Source organism: Podarcis erhardii (genome assembly GCF_964252035.2).
Source record: "Podarcis erhardii genome assembly, chromosome: 6".
Taxonomy (NCBI): Eukaryota; Metazoa; Chordata; class Lepidosauria; order Squamata; family Lacertidae; genus Podarcis; species Podarcis erhardii.
The window spans coordinates 56,653,395-56,675,624 of NC_138510.1; the positions used below are offsets into that span (position 1 = coordinate 56,653,395).

General features: G+C 39.2%; 1 protein-coding gene and 1 long non-coding RNA gene across 5 annotated transcripts in view; one reads left to right on the forward strand and one right to left on the reverse strand.

The window, feature by feature from the left end:
• Positions 1 to 22,230, forward strand: part of LOC309345303 — a 69,623-nt gene that overhangs the window by 35,159 nt on the left and 12,234 nt on the right. For 3 of the 4 annotated variants that reach the window (XR_014158161.1, XR_014158163.1, XR_014158164.1), the window contains exons 3-5: positions 6,617 to 6,712; positions 13,181 to 13,212; positions 21,205 to 21,268. This is a non-coding gene — a long non-coding RNA (uncharacterized lncRNA). Of the gene's footprint in view, positions 1 to 6,616; positions 6,713 to 13,180; positions 13,213 to 21,204; positions 21,269 to 21,597; positions 21,641 to 22,230 lie in introns of all 4 variants that reach the window. The other variant, XR_014158162.1, reaches the window with a different exon arrangement.
• The window catches only part of FAF1 (Fas associated factor 1), a 171,325-nt gene that overhangs the window by 2,879 nt on the left and 146,216 nt on the right, over positions 1 to 22,230 (reverse strand). Inside the window, exons 16-18 of the mRNA XM_081868243.1 lie at positions 22,015 to 22,095; positions 21,514 to 21,591; positions 17,932 to 18,147 (exon numbers count right to left, since the gene is read on the reverse strand). Of these exons, the coding sequence (XP_081724369.1) occupies positions 17,932 to 18,147; positions 21,514 to 21,591; positions 22,015 to 22,095 (375 nt within the window). The remainder of the gene's footprint in view (positions 1 to 17,931; positions 18,148 to 21,513; positions 21,592 to 22,014; positions 22,096 to 22,230) is intronic.

Consider the following 22,230-nt stretch of genomic DNA (forward strand, 5'->3'; position numbering starts at 1 on the left):
GTGAAGACAAAAAAATAACAGGAAAAAACCTGAAAAAACAAGTACAGGTAGCCGTCATATACATTTTCAAAAGCAGACTGATAACTATTTTAGGGCCTTTTAATTTTTTTACTTATAACATTCAGGAAAATAGCATCAATTCATACATAAGAATATGTATATATTTGCAATGGGCTGCAAGAAAGATAGGTTTATTGTAAGTTGCATTTTGTATCACCTGGCAAAAGGTCTCTTTATTTAGAGAATCTATCAGCATTTGTCAATGCAGATGTTATGTTTGTGAGATTATTGGAATCTTACAGGTACACAGGACAGAAACAACATGCCTAGCACTTTTTTCTATATAGACCCAAAATACTCACTTAATTTAATTGGTGTTTCAAATATGTGAATGGCTTAGACATCCTCTAAAATTCGATTTTGCAGTGCATTGCAGAGAGCATGTCACCTATGTACAGTGGAACCTCGGGTTGCGGACGTAATCCGTGATGGAGGCACGTCCGCAACCTGCAGCGTTTGCATCCTGAAGCGCCACGTCTGCGCAGGCATGATTTGGTGCTTCTGCGCATGCGGCAAAACCCCGAAAGTAACCCATTCTGGTACTTCCGGGTTTCCTGCAGTCCACAACCCAAAAACACATAACCTGAAGTGGCCGTAACATGAGGTATGACAGTAATTGACAAATCCATTTCAGCTCACTCCATGCTTAAATTCCATTGACTTTCCCCAATAGTGCTTGGATATGATTACATTTTCCAAGTTTAAAATCTGGGCTTGAAAAGATATATTACTGGAAACTCTACTGCATAAAAGGAGAGTGATTTAATTGTTTACCCACACCTGTGAAACCATACTGTATGATTTACCAACAATTGCTATCTAGTGAAACACATACATTAGAAAGGAGCACAGCTCTACTACAATATGCATGTACATTTTTGTGTAGAAGTATACAGTATACCTTCCCAGCAATTACAATTTGAGCTTTTAGGATAGGGTCTCACCTGAAAACATTAAATACATGTTTTATTAGACCAGATTGCCATTCCCCCCCTCTCCCGCTCATACTCTGTATGCAAAACTACTTTTCACTGGCAGACTGTACATGGGCAGTGAATTGTGGGATGATAAATAACTGCATTGGACTATGTAGCTGCAATCAAAGGCACAAGCGTGTAACCACATGGGGTGCATTAAAATTTGAAATAAGTAGTAACTGTCTACTGCTCACAAACACAGGGCAATTTTATGTCAGGCATTACTGAACAAATCAAGTTCCAGTAGTTCCCGCTTTATGAACAGAAAAAAGATAGTTCCATACCATTGTTACTTGAGTCTTATTCCTAGTGTTATATCCCACCTCAGCCCTCCACTGGTGTTCTAGCTTTGTTTCAACCGTTCCATTTTTCTGTGTTTTTAAAATTGAATTGATTTTATTTTGTTTGGATGGTTAGTATTTTAAATTCTATACTGCTTGTTGCACTTGGTGACGCTCCGCTGATGGAAGGCATCTGTCAGCAGAACAGGGAGGAAGGGAATTTTCTGGGGGTTGGGGGATCCTCAGAGGCAGATTTCAGATGGAGTGGTGGTCTTTGGGAGGGGAAGGAAGCACCTAACTTTCTATTCCTCCCTGTTCCACTGATGCATGCCTTTTGTCAGCAGAATGACACCAACTAGATTCTACCACATACATAAATATGTCATAACACCATACTATGAATGCTTGAGATTATAAAATGTTTTAAAAGCCCATTAAAAAGAATTTGTGATATAGCATTTTCTACAAAGTATTATTTCCAAAGAACCTACCACTTAAAATGAATGGGAAGAAACTATCTTAGAAAATATGTTTTATAAAACTACTGCGACTCTGAATTCTGTTTTGCACTTACAGAAGCCTAATAATGAAGCGGTTTCATATTTAAAGCCTTTAGCATTTCACTGCTACAGTGCTGAACCATTCTTTGGACAAGAGGTACCGTGCACCTGAGAAAAGCAATTTGCTTTCTCTGTTCAGTTCAAGTCTGTATCTAATTAAATCCACTCACTTTCCAAATCCCATAACCCCTTTATTGCAAAAGCAAGGAAAGGTAAGTAGAGTGAGAATGTCTTCTGTGTATCAGGCGAAAACTGGTTTGAAAAGCGAGGCTGGGTTAATGAACACTATCCTCCAGACTGTAACCAGATGGAAACCTATTATTCACTTGAGTGTAATTAAGGATGCACATCCTAATCGGAACTCTTGGGTTTACAAACTCAAGTTACCCTTAATAACAACTATCAACGATGTCCTTTTCTCAAGTGTTTTCAACTTTGGAGGTTAGCTGAGTACCTGTGCTAAGAGGAGGTTTGCTGCTTTTCACCCTTGATTTCAGTGTGCCTGCTGGTTTTTTAATTCACCTAGGGACTGCAGAGTTTGCAAATGTTTACACCATTACCCAATTAACTAACAATATGGCTCCTACATCTGTCAACAAACAAAGCTGTTGTTGCTTTGTTTTAGCTGCTTGGCATTTTCTGTTCATATGGGTCGCCATTGTACTTAATTATCACGCCAGATCCCGTCTGCAGCATTTACTTTGTTATTTGTAGTATGTAAATATGTTTCTTTAGCATGGAAAACAGGAGCATTATTATCACTCCTCTGACCGAAAGATAGGCTTTAGATGGCAAGCAAAAAACATGAAAGCAGCAACAACTGAAAGGAGAATTAGAAACAAGTTATCTCTGGGCATATTCAGGCAGTACTTTCCTCCTGAAATTGTATCCAGGATGACAGCAAGAACCGTCTTCATGAACATGGTCTTCTTCCCTCCCATGCCCTCTTCACCACTTTCTGATACCTGATACCGTGTGTGTGTGTGTGTGTGTGTGTGTGTGTGTACTTCTGATCTGACACCCTGAAACGTTATTTTTACATTCTTTGAGTTCAAATAACAGTTCTCTGTTGAAGTAAATCAAACACCATAATTTATCCCACACTTCTAAATCCTGAAAATTACTTACTGTAAGTTCAGTACTACCACATTTCTCCTGAAGGCTCAAATATTTACATCAAAAGCCATTTCCTAATATTAGGGACATTCCTAAAATGGCGTGTATTTCTGCCTACAGTTCAACCTCAGTTAGCAGTGAGCCACTGGGATTCATTATTAGCCAATTAGATATGACCACCTGCGGCTTGTCCAAAGACCTCATCTTAGTAGAGTCAATCTTGGGAGAATCATCCTTAAATTTTAAATTTCTCTTATTAGTCCCTGGCTTTCCTAGGGCACTTGAAGGGTTGTCTCGAATGGTCTTTTCCTCTTGACTGTGGATTTGGCTGTAACCTTCACAATCTCCCTCTTCACCCAAGAAACTTTGTTCTATGAGCATTATATTTAGCTCAGTGACCAGGAATGAAGGGGGTTATAGTGCAACAACAGCTGGGGACCCCAGTTTGAGAAACATTGAAGCTGATGGTTAAATAGTATTTATATATAAAGAAGAATTACTCAAATAGTATACATGTAAATGTATTCAATAACTTAAGGGTACAATATACTATCAACTAAAGTAACTAAAAGGGTGGCGTTGTGGGTTAAACCACAGAGCCTAGGGCTTGCCGATCAGAAGGTTGGCGGTTCGAATCCCCGCGACGGGTGAGCTCCCATTGCTCGGTCCCTGCTCCTGCCCACCTAGCAGTTCGAAAGCACGTCAAAGTGCAAGTAGATAAATAGGTACCGCTCCGACGGGAAGGTAAACAGCGTTTCTGTGCACTGCTCTGGTTCGCCAGAAGTGGCTTAGTCATGCTGGCCACATGACCCGGAAGCTGTACGCCGGCTCCCTTGGCCAGTAAAGTGAGATGAGCACCGCAACCCCAGAGTCGGTCACGACTGGACCTAATGGTCAGGGGTCCCGTTACCTTTACCTTAAAGTAACTAAAATTATCCCGGTTCTTATCATTCCATTGTATCATATATTGTAAGAAGGGGACATGGGTGGCGCTGTGGTCTAAACCACTGAGCCTCTTGGGCTCACCGATCGGAAAGTCGGCAGTTCGAATCCCCATGACAAGGTGAGCTCCCATTGCTCTGTCCCAGCTTCTGCCAACCTAGCAGTTCAAAAGCATACCAGTGTGAGAAGATAAATAGTTACCGTTGGGTTAAAAAGGTAAATGGCATTTCCATGCACTCTGGCTTCCGTCACGGTGTTCAGTTGCGCCAGAAGCGGTTTAGTCATGCTGGTCACATGACCTGGAAAGCTCTCTATGGTGAGCGCTGCACCCCATAGTCGCTTTTGACTGGACTTACTGCCCAAGGGTTATTTACCTTTACCTTACCTGTGTTGTAAGATGCTAGTAAACATTTGCATTGAGGGGAAAATCAATAGAAATAAAGAAAGTTCTGAATCATACTGGAATGGCTAGGAGAATAGTAGCTGATACATACTCAGTGGTCCACCCCCATTGTTGGGCAGATAATAACCAGCAGAATATGGCTCCCTATGTTAAGCTCCGTTCCAATTTGAAGCACCATACCTCTGGGTAAAGCTATTTAGGCTACAATGGCTGAAACAGTAATATCAATAGAAGCCAATAGAAAGTCGCCAGTCACTTTCAGTGGATCATGGACTTCATCCACAGTGTTTTCTTGGGTTGGGGTATTATTTTTGTTTTTTTATATATATTAAATTTTTGTATCTTTATTTAGGCTCTTATGATTTATATGGAAATTGTTCAATTTGGTTGTGTACTTTTGATGTTTTCTTTATTGTTTATTACTGCTTCTGTTATGTTTGTATGTTTAAATTTTTTTTGTATGTTTTAAGTCACCAAGAGCATGGGAAGGCAGCATACAAATAAATGATGGACTGAATGACTGATTGATTTTCTAGGGCTTCTATCAGTATAGTGGATTTGTATTCAAATACATTTCTTAATAGAGCTCATCCTCTCCAAACCTCTGTTTACATATTCACCTTAGCTGACCCTGCACGTAACACCAAATGCTCACACCCTGTACAACAGCAATTTACTGCTTCCTACATACAGCTCCTTATGCACACTGATCCAGGAATAAAATGTAAAGTGAAATAATGGCAAGCAGCCTAGTCAGGTCATTTAAAGTAATGATAGGAATATACAACTATTGTAAGTCAAACATGAGTAACAAGGATCATACTCATTACTTTCGTTCACGCCCTAGAACAGGATTCTGTTCTCAAGCAGGCAAACTTCCTTTGCCATTTACACATGCTTGAATTACTCTGGTGAATCTAGTGGACAAAGAATCCTTTAACTTTCTTTCCTAATCCCCCTTATCAAGGTGTAAGTGCTGTGAAAATCACTTAAATGCACACCTGGTGGAGGACAAAATCTTTTTCAAAATCTGTATTATCTCAGTATGACACAAACGAGAACAGTCAATTCATTCTGTCTGATAAAATAATAATCTCTACGTATACTAGGATTCTGTAATTAAGAGCTTCAAACAAGGGTCCAAATAAACACACACTTTGAAGAGGTGCAATTTGATCTGATTTAGCAACACTCATCTGCCAATGGTTTTCATTGGCAATCTGAAATGTCCAAGAATAATGGGAAAAGAAATATATAATGTGTACTTTAATAAAAATGGGGTTTTTTTTAACAATGCTGGTCATAATACAACACTTTAAAACAACTGGGTTATTCAAATTGAATGTGTGTATGAATTTTAAGACTAGGAATCACGTAAGTCTATGACCAATCAACTATATTTCTTCTAATTAAATAAAAATAAATATTAAAGTACTTCAATACAATTACATCTTGAGGAAATTTGATTAAGACAGCCCTTCCTTTAGAGAAAATATTTATGGTTAGGAAAATAATTACTGTAGCCTGCCCTGGGACCTTAGGGTGAAGGGCAGGTAGTAACAATAAAAATGGTTTGCATCACTTTGATATTATATAAAATAGTCTCCAAAGGTTTTTATTGTTTTATATAAGGAAATGTTCTAAAATGTTTTTACACTTTTTTGTTTTATGGTTGTCAACTGTTTTGTTTTATACAGTAGTTGTATATTTCATTATACAGTAAAAGGGGCACAAGAAATCAAATAAATAAATGCAGATTCTTTACAATACCCTCTCCCTCAACCTGGTGACCACCAAAGATTTTTGACTCACAAGTCCCACCAGCCCTAGCCAGCATAGGCAATGGTCATGGAGATGCTAGCAGTAGTCATGGAGTGCACCAGGTTGGGGAAGTCTAGTTTACAACAGTGCTACCAGAAATGAGCTTTTGAAGGAGACCGCTCCAACTGATTCAAAGTCACGTTTTAAAAATACTGTTTAGGAAAGAAGGAGTTGCACAAGTTCAGTTAAACATATTTTCAGCATGAATGTTCTTTAAAAATTGTTTTTGATGGTTTTTTGTCGCCTTGGGCTTCTTTGGGGAAGAAGGGTGTGGGATAAAAATCTATTGAAAATCAGTCCGCTAAGACCTGTCAGTCTTGCAGATGTGTGAGCTAAGTTGTGCAAATGTTTTTTCCGGCCAAAAATTACAAGCATGGGTCATAGAAAAGGATTTATGAGGAATAAACAAGTTTCAGGGGAAATTATAGCACATTTGCTCTATTCCTTATTTTACAGGGTCTGATTGGACACGTCCTGAAATCGCTATGCTAAATGGCATCCAGGCGGATTTTTGCTGAATTGGCAAAATGTCCAGGAAAACCCGGATGTATGGTAAGTAGAGCTATTTTTAAATAATAATAATAATCAGGGAAAATAAAAGGAAAGCCCCCAAATGATATTTGGGGGGGGGGTATGTTCCCCCCGAAAGCTCAGCAACTTTGTCTGGATTTTCACCTTTGGGAATATGGCAACCCTAATATAAGGAGTGAGATATGGTGCAGAGGAATCTCACCAAACACATGATGGCAGTTCTGTGCTATATCAATCACTGCACAGACACTGTCACAGTAAATAAATCCATCCGGTTTTACCCCAATCAGAAACCCTGGATGAATAGAGAGGTCCAGTGCCTGTTGCGGGAAAGGAACAGGGCTTTTAGGTCGGGCGAGGTGCAGCTTTACAGTGTGGCAAGAGCAAACTTGAAGAGGGGTATTCGACGGGCAAAACTGGTCTATAGGCAGAGGATTGAGGATAATTTAAGGAGTAACAACACAAGACAGATGTGGCAGGGGACTCAGCATATTACCAACTACAAACCTAACCTTGGTGCTGTCGACGGTGACCCTTTGCTGGCGGAGGAGCTTAACTTCTTCTTTGCTCGCTTCGAGAAGGAGCCACCTGAGACGCCGGTATTACAGCCACCAGCCCATAGGGGCCCCTCATTCACTGTAGAGGAGCATGAGGTGAGACAGGTATTGAGGATGGTGAATCCGAGGAAGGCTGCTGGACCTGATGGCATCACGGGAAAGGTGTTGAAGGGCTGTGCGGATCAGCTGGCGAGGGTCTTTACTAAGATCTTCAACAAGTCCTTACACCAGTCTATTGTCCCACCCTGCCTGAAGTCGTCAACTATTGTTCCTCTGCCTAAAAAATCCACAATCAGTAGTCTGAACGACTACAGACCAGTTGCACTGACTCCAATCATCATGAAGTGTTTTGAGAAACTGGTGCGCCGTCACATTATTTCCTGTCTTCCATCAACTTTTGACAACTACCAGTTTGCATACAGGGCAAATAGATCCACGGAAGACGCTATCACTACCACTCTCCATGCTGCTCTGTTCCATCTGGAGCAGCCGGGGAGTTATGTGAGGCTGCTGTTTGTGGATTTTAGCTCTGCTTTTAACACTATCCTCCCCCATAGACTGGTGTCCAAGCTAGAGGCGATTGGACTCTCCAACTCCACCTGTCTCTGGGTTTTGGACTTTTTGTCAGAACGTTCTCAGAGGGTTAGAGTAGGGTCACATATGTCCACAACCCTTAGCCTTAACACCGGCTCACCACAGGGTTGTGTGTTGAGTCCCCTGCTCTATACTCTCTATACGTATGATTGTACAGCCATTTATTCCAGCAACAAAATCATCAAGTTTGCTGATGACACTACGGTGGTGGGGCTCATTTCAGGAGGGGATGAGTCCGCCTATCGGGACGAGGTGGAGCGGCTTTGTGCTTGGTGTGGAGAGAACAATCTGGCTCTTAATACGGCTAAGACCAAGGAATTGGTGGTGGATTACAGGAAAAAAAAGGCGGACATTCAGCCCTTGTATATCAACGGGGAACGGGTGGAGAGGGTGGCGGAATTCAGGTTTTTGGGAGTGACTATCGATCAGGGCATGACTTGGAGCGCAAATACCACTGCTCTGGTGAAGAAGGCCCAGCAGAGAATTTATTTCCTCAGACTTTTAAAGAAGAACAATCTGAGTGAGAGACTGCTGGTGTCCTTCTACCGAGGCTCCATAGAGAGCATTCTCACATACTGTATTTGTGCCTGGTTCTCCAGCTGTACAGCTAGGAAGAGGAAGGTGCTCCAGAAGGTCATAACCACAGCCCAAAGGATTATTGGTCATCCCCTCCCATCTTTGGAAGAACTGTACGGTTCCCGTTGTCTTAGGAAAGCAAACAATATCCTGCAGGATGCATCTCACCCGGGACACAGTCTGTTTGTACTACTGCCTTCTGGCAGGAGATACAGAAACATCAAGTCAAGGACAAATAGACTGAAAAATAGTTTCTATCCAAGAGCTGTGGCCTTCTTAAATGCAGTAACTCGATAGTGTGACCTGGGAGTTTGATGGGTGTGGGTGTGGGTGTGGCTGGAATGTGGTTTGTTTGGTTGTTGTTGTTGTTTTGCTTTTGTTGTTTTTAAGGGATGGCATCCAATTTCGTTGCACTTGTGCAATGTTGCACTTGTGTAATGACAATAAAGAATCTATCTATCTATCTATCTATCTATCTATCTATCTATCTATCTATGGTCAATAGAGGAGTAAAGCCAGGCTGCCTATTCACACCTATCCTACATAAATGACATCTAAACACATGACAAAGTCCATAGACTGGAAACCTAGGATGCATGCTCCCCTGCAACACATGGGAGAAACATTTGCATCAATGTATGCAAATAGCTTGGTACTACTGTCTTTTACTCACCTAGGCTTGAAGAAATTTCTTAAAAGGTTTATAATTTTTAATTTAGGATGTTTTAATGCTCTGATGGAATTTCTATTGTGTATTTTAATTATGGATGGATTTTATAGTTGCAAACTACTTAAAGGCCATTTTGGCACATGTAGAAATCTAGAAGAACAGAAGGTTTCCCCTCTATTTTGGGCTCTTCTAGAACGCCTATAGATTATGCCTTCTGGATAGCAGATACCTATCTCCCAATGGATTTGCATCTGGAATTTGAAACAGGTGGAGAATATAGGGAAATGTCCTTTATGAGATGGTCCAAGGGGAAATTCCTTTAAACATTTTGTCTAGTTTGACAACCTATTCAGACATTTTGTCTAGTTTAACAACCTATTCAGATGAAGAGATTGTTTGGTTTCTGTTAAAAGATATTTACCCATTTGCTACAAACAGAACAACATTGTAAGCATTAGCGACAAGACAAAATGGGAAGAACCAAAGTAGCCTCATATGAGATTTAAGAGTTTTTTTCCCCAGTTTCTTGAAAACGGGGACTTTTCATAGTATTTGGAGGAAATGTTTAGTAGAATTATACAGTGTTTCAACTTTTATTATCCATCTATTTTATTCTTCATCTTTATTGTTTTAGCACCCTGAGCTCCTTTGGGGAGGAAGCTTGGGATATTAATTTAACTAAAAGAATATGTTTATGTGTTGGAAACTTTACACTGGCTCTTCATTTTTACAGTTGTCAAGGACAACAGCTGGCACAATGATTTTGCTGAGGAATGTTTATAATGATGATGACAACTGTGAATTTTGAGTGCTTCTAAAATGAAATCTAGTGTAACATTTTCCTCTGTGGGTTGCTAAAGGTCAGTGCACTATGCACTCACTTTATACGCTTGTGAATTATTTCAGTTCAACAATTAACATATATGCATTGTAAGATGCTAAGAAAATATTTTATTCCCTCCATTTTCTGAGCATGAGAATATCTGAAGCCATAAGTGAAAGTACCTGTGCTGAACTATGAAAAAAGCTATATATGAATGTTTTCAAACCAAACAGAGGACTAAATATAGATTGTATGCTAAGAAGGGATTGGCCTTTAATTTGAACGCACATTTCTAGTTATCAATGTAGGGAAGTGTTTCTAAAACATTTAGAATGGTGAACAGAAGATGTGCAGATGCTACAATATGACTGACTGATATACAGATTAAATCAATAACATGTATACAAAAATGCAGTGGCAATTTACAGATTCTTAAAGAGTTCTGGCAGTGCAAACCCCATCGGAATGAACAGGGCTAGAGCTGAAGGATCACTTTGAGGATCAGAGCCTTATTAAGATGCATTTACTTGTCCAATTACCAAAACAGCAGGAGATCATTAAATTTTCTAGTTAGCAGACACAGCAATGTTAATATCTTAATGTTGCCAAGGCTATTTCTTGGCATTTTGCTACTACACTTTCTTTCTTCTAGCAAAAATTCATAAAATAAAAGCTAAGCATGAGAAAAAAATAACACATACGCACACACCCCAAGATTGTTTAACAGGTGACCCAAAGAGGCAACTTCCCCCAGCACCGTCTGAGAATGATCAGACAACACACTAATCAAATAAAGTTTGAAACCAGTTGAGAGAAAGGACCATAGTGAAAATTGGGGGTGGGTGGAAGAGAGAAGAGACTGGTGGTGCATTTGAACAGAATACTTTCATCTTGTAGACAGCTGTATGTAGTGTTCAACATGTTTAGTTGGTCATTTTCTGAGAAACAAACTGTCAAATTAAGATGCCTACTGAGTATTTAGCACTCAGACTATTCAATATTTCTTTTCAGCTCTAGAAGCAATTTAGAAAAAGGTGGCAGGTTGCAATCATATACTCACTCACTGGAACTTATTTCTGTGTAGACATATATTATGAAAAGTGTCAATACAGAAGAGGGAGATTTGTCTTTATCATGTTACTAAAAGTATGTCTGGGATCATTGGCAGTGGGTTCAAGACAGAATAAAGGAAAACTTTTTTCCATAAATGTATGGAAATTACTAATGCAAGTTGTTATTCTGGCTGCTAACATAGATGGATTTTTAAAAAAAGAATTATCAACAAAATTATGGAAGCTAGATCGATGACAATTAGTCATGAAAGCATAAACAAAAACAAATTGTGCATGGTCAGCAGCAGTAAGCATTTGAATATCAAATATTGGAGACAAATAACAGCATAGTCATTCCTTCCATAGGTATCCTGATGGCTACTGTGGATAGTAGACTAATTCAGAAATACACAATTCCTGAATTCAGAAATATGATACACATTGCACTATAGCATCTTGCTTGCAACATCAAGCTCCCCTCTGTAGTGCATAAACTGTACAAAACAACACCAACACCTGCTTCTTACCAAAAACAAAACCAAGGAAAGGGAAGAAGGGTGAAGGCGGAAGTGTTTTTAATCTTTAACCTGTATTTTATAGTCATGCCATTGCTAGACACAATCTGGCTCTAAACCAGCCTAAATCCTTCTCTTGAGTGGATGAACTATATTATTTCAGTCAGATTAAATTTATTTTAACTACTCCTTTGTAAGGGAGGAAAGAGAGATAATTACCCCCCCCTTCTTGTTTATTTAAACTGCTGTTGGAATTGACTAATTAAAGGGATTTTTAAAAGCATAATACTCTAAACAGAGCAAACTGGTTCTGAATTATTAAGCAACATTTTAGATGCATTTGAATAACCTTAAGTGACTTAACTGCCACCTGATCCTAAGCTACAGCTCAGATAAATAAATGTGAAATACTGTAGACGTCCTAGCTTACTAAGGCTTCCAGATACAGTAAATAAAGAGCTTAAGTCCCCAGTACACAGTCTGTAAAATACATACTCTCTGATAAATGGAGTTCACTGGTGTACTTTTAAAGAGGAAATGCAGGGCAGGGAAAAAAACAGGGTTTAATTTTTATTACAAAGGAAAATTGCAGGTGCAGACTGTTAAGACATGCCAGAGCTCTTGGGAGATGTGAAGGAGCCTTGTCTGTGTTTCAAATGCCATACAAAAACCCAGTGTCATAACCTCTCTTGAGTGGTCAACTCCACCTCTCTTGAGTTGTCACCTTGGCAATAAAAGGATATCATTTCTCACAGGCAAAAGAAACAGTCAAACATTATCTTTATTAGAGCCAACTAAAAGGTCACAAACAGTGATCAAGCTTTCAAGTTTTCGATGGTTTGCTCACTTCTCTAAGATCTTTTAGGTGGTCCTCATAAAGATACTACTGCACTGTTTCTTTTGGATTATTTTTTTTAATGGGCGAACATGGCTTTCTACAATTTCCTTCCGCTTTGGAGATTTCCTGCATCATATATGTCTAATTACATGGAATTGCTGTTCTTCCACTCACTGAAGATCTTTTGACTGACTGATGTTTTTGTAAATGGAAGAGGAGGGAAGGCAATTTTGGTTGGCCTGCCATTCACCCTGCAGCCTCCCACGTCACCTTTCACCTTGTCATAGAGGGCTCAGTCCTTGACTTTCCCTCTGCTAAGTGAGGAAGGTCTGCAGGGTGCTTCTACTCTTCACAAAAGCAGGAACTTTGAAACAGATTGTGCAAGACTTTATACTCAAGGTGGTATACATGGTTCTCACCTTCCAAAATTAATCCTCACAACCACCCTGTTGGGTAGGTTAGGCTGAGAGGCAGTGACTGGTCCGAGGTCACCCAGTAAGCTAAATGGCAAAGTGGGGATTGGAACACTGATCTCCTGGGTCCTAGTTCAACACCCTAACCATTACACCACACTGGCACTACTCAACACGGAGAGGGCTGAGGACTGAGGGAGAGCAAAAGGTGCAAGCACACTGTAAGAAGCCTTGCATGCATGCTCCTACCCCTACCCCCACTTTGAGCATACTCATATATAGGTGAATGTTGGAACATGCGTCTAGGTGCACTTCTAAGTACGTCTGAGCATTTGAACACATACTTTAAATAAGCGTATAGAGCTGTTAAATACCATCTGAAATGAGGACCAGGCAACGTTAAGACTTCTGTGGAAACAAGCACTGAACTCTCCTCTCTTTTCTCTTTCAGATGCTGGCACCAACTTTGAACCATAACAAATGGCAAAGGATGTACAGTGGTACCTCGGGGTACATACGCTTCAGGTTATATACGCTTCAGGTTACAGACTCCACTAACCCAGAAATAGTACCTCGGGTTAAGTACTTTGCTTCAGGATGAGAACAGAAATTGTGCTCCAGCAGCACGGTGGCAGCAGGAGGTCCCATTAGCTAAAGTGGTGCTTCAGGTTAAGAACAGTTTCAGGTTAAGAACAGAACTCCGGAACGAATTAAGTACTTAACCCGAGGTACCACTGTACAAGTATTCCACAGCATTCTAATGCTCTTTAACCTTGTTATACAGTTGCAAACAACTCCAAGTTGTTAATGATTTCAAAATGGAGTTGTAAGCATTTATTGTATATTTTTATTGAGTCAGAGAGTAAGGAGGAGTTGGCTTAACCCTCTACACCAATGCAGGTAATACCTATCATAGTGTCTTTCCCATTTTAGGTGCTTCAGGATGTCACTGATATTTTAAAAGCTACAAGTTATCTCTAGAATAAGTTAATCTTTGTATTTACTGTAGAAGTTTGAATTTACAGTAGTGACTTTGTCAGCCAAGGATATATGTTCAAGTGACTGGAATGTACAAGAAGGAATTAATGAATTCATATTTACTGGAGACGTGAACCTATTTCAATATTTATTGGGATACCTAGACTGGTGGCCTTACTCATATTTTGCTACTGACAAACCATTTTGTCAAAGCAGTGTGCTGTATTCTAAGCCATTTCAAAGTTTCCATAATTATCTCATTTTGGGTGTGCTGAATTTGTACATTTCTTAGCAACAGATTTCAAATTACATTGTTTAAGGGCAACTAGACCAATGCTGCACTAATCCTGTCTACTACTGAGGCAACTGGACTAATGTCTATTTTGTTGCACTAGTCAACAATCAAACTATCGCAGCATGTTAAGGCAGGTGACTGTTTAATCCAACCAAGTAAAAAGCAGGGACAGGCTTCTTCGTACTTGCCCCCTCTATTTTAAGTGATAGCAAAGGGAGTGCTACCATGGCATTCTGTGATGTCATTATATAGCCAAATCTCATTGGCTAAATAGTACAGTAATGCCATCACTCTGGGAACATATTCTCTGAATGGCTGGGTGTTTGTATGTGTATGTGAATGAGTGACAGAGTGAGAGAGTGAGTGAGTGAGTGAGTGAGTGAGTGAGTGAGTGAGTGAGTGAGTGACAAGAGATTCTGTGAATATTCTTCCTGCTCAAAGCTTCTCTTTTGCATAGAAAATATCAAAGCCATCCAAATTACTGAACACTTCTACTACCTTAAGCTACTACTATCCTATTTGCCCGGTTGCTGCAGATCCATCTGCTTATGCCCCAGTAACTGCAGCATATTGCACTGACGGTGTAAGTTAAATCAACTCACACACTATCGGGGGCAAAGCTAAAGTGGCTGCCTAAGGACATTATCTTCTGTATTTTTTCAGGGTAGATCATGAGCATCTGCAACAAGTCCCCTTTAACCTTTCACAATCGGTTAAATAAATACTCGATCATGACATTACACAGTCAGAATTAAACTAAGAGTACAAATGGGACTTAAGAATGTTGCAGGTTATAACTTTGAATAAAAAGTTATACCATTTGATGGCATTCTTCCTTCCACAGCGTCACAGAGATCTAACTCAATGGAATACTATTAAAATTAAAATTTTAAAAAGCAAAGGCTAGTGGTAACACTATTCTTAAAGCATAAGAAAACTGTTAAAAAAGATCTTTAGGTATTTAGAGAAACATCACGCTTTAGCTATAAAATCTTTGCTTCAGCTTTTTTCAAGGAAGGAAGAAGATCTGTAACATGGCTGCCATCTCTGAATGGTTTTTTCCACTTTGGTTCCACTGAAAATGAGATTACATGCTTGGATGGGGATAAACCTAATTAGCGGATAATGGGATTCCTTCACAGACATTTTATACTATCTACAAGAGTTGACTCATCTGCATTATTACACGTTTCTTTGCTGTTTTGAGGGGGGAAATCCTGTAAAACAAATGCAACGAGCACAAATCCTTCATTTTGTAGGAATTGTCTGTCATTTTGAACTGCAAATTCCCAAGACATAATAAACAGAGCAGAGAAATTAAAACAGAGTTGTATCATTATTTTTGTACTTCATTATTACTAAGAATTAACACCTTCTGGAGCACTTTTCAATGTACAAAGAACTTTACAGTTCTTATTCTTATCCTGTCAGGGGATTTCGGTCTAAATATAGTGATACTGTTAGAAGTGCAAAGTTAAGAAGAGGCTTGAGCAGACTATGCTAGAAAGACCCTTGAATAAACTGAATGGGGATGGACTCAAATTAAAAAAAAACACTTCAATAGAAGTTAAGCTCAAGTTCACTTTTTCAGACTTCATAGACCCAGCGGTTTGCTTGAGTACTAAAAAGCACTGGCTTTGTACATATGGTTAATAACTGTAGCTATATGTTTTCTTAAAATATATTGCCTTTGATCTTGAGAGAAGAGGGGAGGAGCACTCCCTCCCATGCTGTTCGGGAGGGTCTTGCACTGTTGTGCTCTGCCTTGAGCCATAGGGAAATCCTATTCGGAATAAGGGAAATTCCTTTTTTTAAAAAGGGAAACTTTGACAGCTATGCCTGAAGTCTGAAATGATGAAGGGTGACAGAAATTAGAAACCCTGTCGCCTGCTCTAGACCGTCAGGATAATGCGAATAAACAAACAAACAAACAAACAAATAAATAAATAAATATACAACAACACTGATTAGAAATTAGTTGCTCAAGGCTGTTCTACAGCAAGCAGGTGTTTCATAACATTTAAGAAATGGTTAACATTTACAATTCCTTAATCATACAGCATCTTATGTGATTAGTCCTGGAGTGTACTCAGCTCCATATAAAAGCCTATTATAGTCAAATGGCCTAGTATTTTGCAGGAAGAGCTCAGAGTGTAAAGGATGAGACCGTTAACTTTATAATTAAAAGGAACTACCTGATGCCACATTACAACTGCTGATCACTATCATCCAGACTCTGAAAAAAGTGTATTCAATACTTAATTAGACAGCTGTTCCACAGGATTACAAATTCTCATATTTTTTTAAAAAAAGCACAGAAGCACCTTAAGTAGTAATAGGAGAACCTTGAGGAACATGCTGTGGAAGGACTTCGAAGGAGAAGAGTTTAAAGCTCTTGCTAGAGCATTGATAAACAGCAGTGTGAAAAGCTAGGGAAACTTTGGAAAGTCTCAGCTGGAATGGGGGTTAAATGATGGGAACACAGAGGATTCCAAACCAAACCATTACAAATTCTAATGCCTGCAATAATTTCTGCTCATTTAGAAAATTTGTATCTTGTTGTATTATTCTGAAAAGTTTGTTCTGACTTCAGAATGGGTTTGAGATTTCCCCACAAATTTAACAATTTCTGTCTCATGATGATTAGGCAAATTATTCAGATTGCATAAGTTTGATTACCAACCCTTTTGCTTTCTAATTGTAGAATTTTTAAAAAAGGCCCAATGCCACAATAGCTGCCAGCGTCCCACATCCTTAGAAGCATTTAGAAACAGAGTTTCCCAGAAAGTTGTGCCCCCCGAATGTTATTCAGCCGCAATGAGAAACAAAATGGAAAAAATGCATGTTACTTAGTACAAAATTATAAATCCCCCACAAAGGTTGATTACAGATGCTACAAGTATATGCTAATCCAAAAGTAACGAATGGTTTTTCAGAGTATCTCACTGTAAAAATGGCAGCATAATTCATATTCTTAATGAGAAAATGGTGAGGACAAAATAAGAAAGCAGCCAAAGCCTTTTATCCTGATAGCAAATTCACAAATACTACAGAGTAGTAGGCATAACTAGCAAGAACTTGCGCATTGCTAGTTGCAAATAGTGGGCTTGCTTAACAATGGCCAGCTTGAAGTTGGCTTGTTTAGCAACTGACCAATATTCATTTTAAACCAGGATCCCTGGCTGTCACACAACACCAGACTGAGATTAACAGAAACGAGAAGACGTATTCCTATGGACGCATAGAACAAGAAGGGGGTGCGGAAAAGCATGAAAGCTACGGTTTAGTGTTATGTGTGAAGCAGCCCAGTGACTTCAGGCAGGCTTATTGCATTTAGGTCATGAACTCATTAGAGAAGAATGCTTATTGCTGCTTCTACAAAAGCAAATATGAAAGCAAGGTAATTCAGTTTGGGCCAAGCTACGTGAAAAAAACAACACAATATGGGACTCTGTTAAAGATGTCACACTCTAACCAACAGAGCTATGTTTTCACACAAGAACAAATGTTATCCGCTCTCGAGCCAAGTCAAAATGGTCACAAATGACATGGAGTTAAACTGACTTCAGTTTGAAGGAGAATACGGACATTTTAACTATGTGTACACACAAAATACTCAAGAGTAATCAAAGCATAAGATAATGTTAGAAGTGGAGGCAGTCAGTCTTAGTTTGAGATCCATTTTTAAATACACATTTCTATTTTATTACTCATATGCTAGGGGAGCATTCACATGAGCAGGGGTGGCGGCTTTTCAGTACTAGAACAAACATAATTTACCCATGCTGTACTATTACGTGCAAATCATTATGCTGCAGACGGATTAGAACGCACAACTGTTGTATGTGCTTGAGGTATGCGGAACAACCCATACATTGTAACTTGATAAATAAGCAGAATAGGAATGCAAAGGAAGTTCCTTTACTTACGTCTCTCCTGGGAAAAGTCCCTAGTAGCTTGAATTCTTCCCAAGGATATCCCTTGGAAGCCACAAAATCAAAGACGACCTGCAGCTTGCTATTGGCAAGGAAACGTCGTTCAAAGAATTCTCCACTAGGCGTTCGGATACGCAGCTTACTCACTGATTCCGGGCTCTCATCTTTTGGCTCTGGAGGCAAAGCCTGCTCTAGAGATAGCCTAATAGCCTGAAGAAAGAAGAAGGACACATAGGGTTTTAGCAACTTTCCCTTTTCTTTCTGTAGCTTAGCTACTGAGACTGCCACTGCATTGTATCTGATTAATTTTAACTCAATGTCCCATCAATGGCTGCTATGGTTGGAAAAGAGAGAGGAAGGAACTCCCAAGTGCTTGAAGATGAATCTATTTCAGGCCTAACACATTTTGGAATAAGACTGGGGGGGGGGGCAAGCTTTGAATAGTAATTTTAATTAAATGCATAAACCAGTGTAGCTTCTTCCTGTTGCAAATTGTCCCAGATGCATTGTCCCAGAAATCAATCTCTTTCAAGCACCTGATTTTGTGGTTGTTTTTCTGCTATGGTCAAAAAGGCCTTCTCTCCAAGATGTTTGACTACGTTCTATTACATTATGTGAAGCAACTTGTCTTAGGAAATAGGCAACCTCTTACTACATGTTGCAACATTTTCCCAACATCTAGGCTATATATACCGGAAGGAGTGTCTCCACCCCCATCGCTCAGCGAGGTCCTCTTCCGAGGGTCTTCTGCTGGTTCCCTCACTGCGAGAAGCGAAGTTACAGGGAACCAGGCAGAGGGCCTTTTCGGTGGTGGCGCCCTCCCTGTGGAACACCCTCTCTTCAATTGTCAAGGAGATAAAGAATTACACAACTTTTAGAAGACATCTGAAGGCAGCCCCGTATCGGGCGGTTTTTAACGCTTGATGTTTTTATTATGTTTTTAGATATGCTGTAAGCTGTCCAGAGTGGCTGGGGAAACACAACCAGATGGGTGGGGTATGAATAATAAAATAATTATTATCACATCTCTCCTGCACATGTTTGTGGTCAAAATAATGGGATGCACAACTCCTGTGTCCTTTGAGATACTGGACTCACCTCTATTCTGACAAGGAGCTGAACCATGTTGATCCTAGGAACCATATACTAATCCTGGGAAGCAGACAGTCTCTCCTTAGTTTTATCACTGAGATTCAAATCCTGAGTGAACAAGGCAGCACAGACCCTACAACTCAAGAGAAGTAGGCCATCCAAGCTGCCTATCAACTTATCCTGACTTAGAAGGATGATAAAGGATTTATAGTTCAGACTGTAACTTTGGGCCACTGCACCTGGCTCTTAACTGCTAGCTCTTGGTACCTGGTTCTTACTCTGCCAAGAGTCAAGTGCTGTCCTGTCCTTATTATGGTATGGCAGTGCTGGAGGTCCTGTTTCCTTTGGCCTGTCCTCCATAAACTTGGCTAGCAGGAGGAAAATGCTTTTCTCTTATTTATTTCTAATTTTAAGCATGCAAAAGCCTCATTTTTGGAAAGCAAATTCTTCTCCAAGTATTCAGGTTGACATCTTGTGTCAGAAGAACTTGGTTTCCACAATGCAGTTCTATGATGTATATTTCAATATCACATCCATCTTTATTCATTTCTTAATAACAGCTCAGAAAACAACTAATTAAAATAAATCCTCCTCTTATAACACATTATTAAACCTATAGTTTACTGCATAGTGGTGATAGGTAATTTAATTGTTGGGCAGAAAGGGCTTAGGGAATTTTGATTGAGGGAATAATTGTCAAGTGCCAAATTGCTTTTTAAAGCATAAAATCAAAACCATTAAATATTTAGACTAATTAATTAATTAATTAAAATCCTGTAACCGTCTCACAGGCAAAATGCTTGACCAGATAACACAATAAATACACAAGACCAGATAATACAAAAAAACACCTGAACTCTTTACAAAGAAACCTGCAATAAAATTATCTGAACAATAATTTGAGTAATCCTATATACACACTTACTCTGGGAGCAAGACCCATTGAACTCAGTGGGGCTAATTTCTGAGCAGACATGTACAAGATAACACCGTTAACTGATGTGAAGCTGCTTTTCAGGTAAACACTAACAGTGCAATCATATACATGTTTATTCAAAAGTTAGCCTCAGTGAGTTCAGTGGGACTTGCTATTTATATAACTTCATTGAAATGAAGCTACTTCGAAGATATGCACTACATTAAACAAAACTTTTATAAATAAATTTGATTTAAAATAATATTGCTGTCTGCTAGATCTTTTAAATGTTTGAACTGAGTAATGAAATTCCAATGATTTTAGTCAGCCTTTGGAATGCTCAAGCTTCTTTAGATTCTGCCCAATGGGTTTAGGACTGGGGTGGACAGAAAGTTGAAAAGCTATATGAGCGACTGAGATATCAATCATAACGAGAATCAAAGACCAACAGGACAAAGCATGAATCCAAGCACTTATGCTTGTGCAAGGCAGCCCTCTCAAATTCTGCCCAATTCCAGCGTCCGACTGCAACCCCCTTGTACCCTCTTCCATTCATTTCATAGGGTCACTGAACTATCAGGAGCATTATTTGGGGTGCGTAGGAGGCTTTAGTGGGGAGGAAGGGCCCAAAACACCCTTCTTCAATAACTGAATTTTGCTTGTGTTTCTGTGGAACCAACCCTTAAAATGTATTTTGGTCTAGTGGTCTTTTTTTTAAAAAAAGGGTATTTTTTTATTATCTTTGTCCATGTTTTCTACTCAAGCACCTGCTTTTTATCCTTGTGTGTTGACATTTTCCATTGCTGTACAACAGATGCAACATTATTTACTAAACCCAAGCCATTATATCAGAGGAAAACAAACAACAGTAGCTCATTAGAGTTGTTTTCATTGTGCAAACAATACTCCACCCCCCTCAAAGTAACCAGTCTCCAGTACTAAAGCATAAAAATAGCTATTTACAATGGATATTCTACACCACCGGACTAACTTAAAGGACAATGATGCTTAGAGTAAGGTTAACAACTCATGGATCTGCATTTTATTGATTAAAATATATATATTCAGAATGTGAATAGGGTGGATGATTTTCAAATAGACAGGCTAAGCCAAACGTCTGTCAGGTAAGCAAACACTATTGCACAACAAGAGATTGTAGGTAATCCATGCACTTGGACATGGGGAGTGTTAGTAAACAGCATGGCGAACAATGCTTTTGTACTGCTATACAAATATATCTTATTTTCTTTTCATTATAGCAATCTGCATTAAATCGAGGAGGCCAGTTGCAGGTTGAAATGAGGACTGGTTCTGCAGCTCTGAGTAAGAAAACAGTTTATAAAAGGCCATTGTATCCAAAAGAAAGGTTATGTAGCACAATAACAGTGCACCTATATGGGCAGTATTTATTTTAGAGAGGGACAGAAGCCATTTTGTGCAAGCAGAGTTTTTTAAATAGAATATACACTGATGGATTTATATTTTTATTTTGACACTGCCATTGTGATTATGTGTGCAAATTAACATAGGGGTGCCACTAACTATATGTTCAAAGTAAAATGTCTCACTTCACGTTCTTCTTCCTGTTCTTTCTTAATCTGCTCCAAACGAAACTGCTCTGCAATTTCTCTCTCTTGTGCTTCTCTCTGCAGAGATGAAATAAACAAGTCACTTCAGATATCATTTATCATTAAGGTACACTATCATATTCCAATGGCCCTCATTTTCCTACAAATTATGCCATGCAAAATATTGGTTGTCCAAACTGTGAATGTTCCACAGTTTTCATGGTTTCTCTCAGAGGGAGGCTGTTTTTGGATTACTAGAAAAAGGAGAAATGCATCACAAGAAGGAAGGGCAAAAGAAGACTCAAATTTGCATAAAATCTGCATATATTGATGAGTGTGTGTATAGATACAAATTTAGAAATAACACCACCCATGGCCGCCACATTTTCTCAACTAGAGAGTAAGCTTAATATCATAATGTAATTCCTGGTCTCAAAAGAGTTCATAAAAATATCTTAATTCATCACTAAATCACATTCTCTAGTATAGAACTGTACATACCTTTGCTCTATCCGCTTCAAGAGAGATTCTGTAAGCTTCATCTTGTTCTCTTTTCACATTCTCTCGGGCCTCACGTTCATCCTGGTATGGGAAAAGAAGGCCAAGAATCAGATTAGGACCCCAAAATTATGTATAATATTTATTCATTCATTCATATCCCATATTTTCTCCATGGAACTCAATGTGGCATACTTAGTTCTCCTCCCCACACCCCTG